Source organism: Austrofundulus limnaeus, unplaced genomic scaffold (assembly GCF_001266775.1).
Source record: "Austrofundulus limnaeus strain Quisiro unplaced genomic scaffold, Austrofundulus_limnaeus-1.0 Scaffold6, whole genome shotgun sequence".
NCBI classification, from domain to species: domain Eukaryota; kingdom Metazoa; phylum Chordata; class Actinopteri; order Cyprinodontiformes; family Rivulidae; genus Austrofundulus; species Austrofundulus limnaeus.
Window position 1 is genome coordinate 4,404,623 of NW_013952408.1, and position 2,330 is coordinate 4,406,952.

Here is a 2,330-nt window from a genome sequence, read left to right on the forward strand (position 1 = left end):
CAGAAGACCTACACGATTTTTTTTTCTTTTTCACATACTGTAAAATTGTCAAGCTTGATTATTTGTTTTCGTCCTTGAGCTACATTAACACATTTTAAAGGAATGTTTCTTACATTCTGGAGGGCTAGTATAGTGTGTGAGAAATGTTGGCATCCCCACTTAGATTATGAAGTTATGACCTTGCTCAATTCTACACATGGCAGCAGTGTTGCTTRAGGTATAATAGCAGTAAAATACAGGAATTGCATCTGTGGTATGATGCAGGATAAAGGGCTTAGTGGGGAAATTTAGCTTCAATTTGGGATATTGCAAAGCTGGTTTACCTTTTTTTTAAACCAGGGTTTGCTCTTTGGCAGGTCTCACCGATTAGGAATTGCTGCTTTATAGCACAAGGACACATCCAGTAAAATAAAATAATGATTAAATAGTTTGGCTATCTGTCCTGAATGGGTTTATGATTACAATTTTCTTGCAAGTGTTAACCAAAATGACAAGATACAGACTATATAAACACAGATTTAATTATTATTATTATTATTATTATTTACCGTTATTTAACCAGGCAAGTCCCATTGAGATCTCATATCTCTTTTACAAGGAAGGCCTGGGCCTGAAGTCAACCTATTATACATTTTCATAGATTATCCAAAAGACCCTTGACTCGATGGAAAAGGTTACTTTGAGTCTCATTTGTAACTTCCTGAGTAAATGAACAGCTAAACAGAAGAACTTCTAAAATCTAACTTTACTTTCTTTTCACAGACAGAGTCTGCAGATGATGAGCCAAGTGGTGTCCCAGAAAGCGAGGCCTCAGAGGCGTCCAGCGACCCCCAAGATATGGATTCAGAYGAGAACTGGGACCCAGACGAGGAGCTTTTGTCTCACGATGAGCTTCCAGCTGAGTCTGATGGGGAGATCTCCGAGGAAGAGAAGAAAATCCTTCCCAAACACAGACAGCTCTGCACAGACTGCGGGACCTTTTTTGACAAGCGAAAGCCTCACGTCTGTGAGCATAAAGTCAAACCCTTTTCATGTATTATTTGTGGAAAGAGGTTAATAAATGAGATCGCTTTGAAGGCTCACTCAAGAATACACGACGCAAACTATGAGTAYCCCTGCAAATACTGCCACGTGAAGTTCAAAACCAAAGCAGCCAAAATGACTCATCAACAGATCCACCTGACTCAAGAGAAGCCGTATAAATGTCCCGACTGTTCGGAGGCATTCGCMAGATATCCGGAGTATAGAGCACACCTGGAGGATCACAGAGGGTTAACGCAGTTAAAATGTCACATTTGTGGGATGGAATTCCGCCTCCATTCCAGGCTTCGGAGGCATTTAGTTGTACACACAGGTGAAAAGCCTTACAAGTGTGTGGTGTGTGAACGAGGCTTTAACCAGGCCGGGAATCTRAAGTCCCACATGCGCCTGCACACRGGAGAGAAGCCTTTTCGGTGCCAGCTCTGCGACCAAGGCTTCAACCACAACGTGAGCTTGAAGAGTCACATCCAGCGCCACCACACACCCGGCTCTGAATACCAACAGAAGAAGACCAACAAAAGGAAACACGACAGCGGGGATTACCAAGATTTTTGGGATAAAAGTCCAGACTCTTGGCTTGTCGAGTCAGAACAGGATACAGACGATGATGTGCAGCTGAAAGAAGCGTTGTCTCCCAAAACTACAACAAAGAACACAGTTAGACCGAAAGGAAGGCCAAAGAAAAATACAGCAGATAACTTTTTACAAGCGGAAGGAACACAAGAACAGAGCTCAGACACTAATGCTGCTAAAATAAATGAAACTGACYTTCCTTGAAGGAGTTGCTGGATGTTTGTTCGTTTATGGGCGATCTAACTGCAATGAAAGAAAGAAGGCTCTGACCATACCTGAGGAATTATTTGATTTAACATAAGGGAGAAGTAATAAAAAGTAGYCGTGGTTAGAGACCAAAGAAGCCCCCTAAAAGGCTCTTATTTTGARATGACAGAAACACTTTGTCTTCGAAGGAATATATATTTACAGTAGAGAACAGGATGTTGAGTACCTTCTTTTTCAATGAAAAATATATACCATAGCAGTGGTTACTGAAGTTTTTTTTTTTTATTAATTCTCAAATATTACTTTAGCAAAGCTGCAAATGATTTAAAATGGCAATCATGTAGGGAAAAAATGTACATTCTTGTGATGTGGTACACTTAAGTTAAGGTTTGCACAAAAAAACATAAATGTTAAGCTATTTTCTGTTGTGAAGCAGATGTACTGTAGTTATTTTATGTTGTTTTATTTATTATTTATAAAATCCCCTGGTTTAATCTATATATATATAT

At 39.7% G+C, this 2,330-nt stretch overlaps 1 protein-coding gene across 1 annotated transcript in view; it reads left to right on the plus strand.

Annotated features, from left to right (window-relative positions):
- LOC106534725 (zinc finger protein 160) overlaps positions 1 to 1,819 on the plus strand; it is a 4,754-nt gene extending 2,935 nt beyond the window's left edge. Inside the window, exon 3 of the mRNA XM_014031461.1 lies at positions 763 to 1,819. Coding sequence (XP_013886915.1) covers positions 763 to 1,818 — 1,056 coding nt within the window. The 3' untranslated portion in view covers position 1,819. The remainder of the gene's footprint in view (positions 1 to 762) is intronic.
- The last annotated feature ends 511 nt before the right edge of the window (positions 1,820 to 2,330 follow it).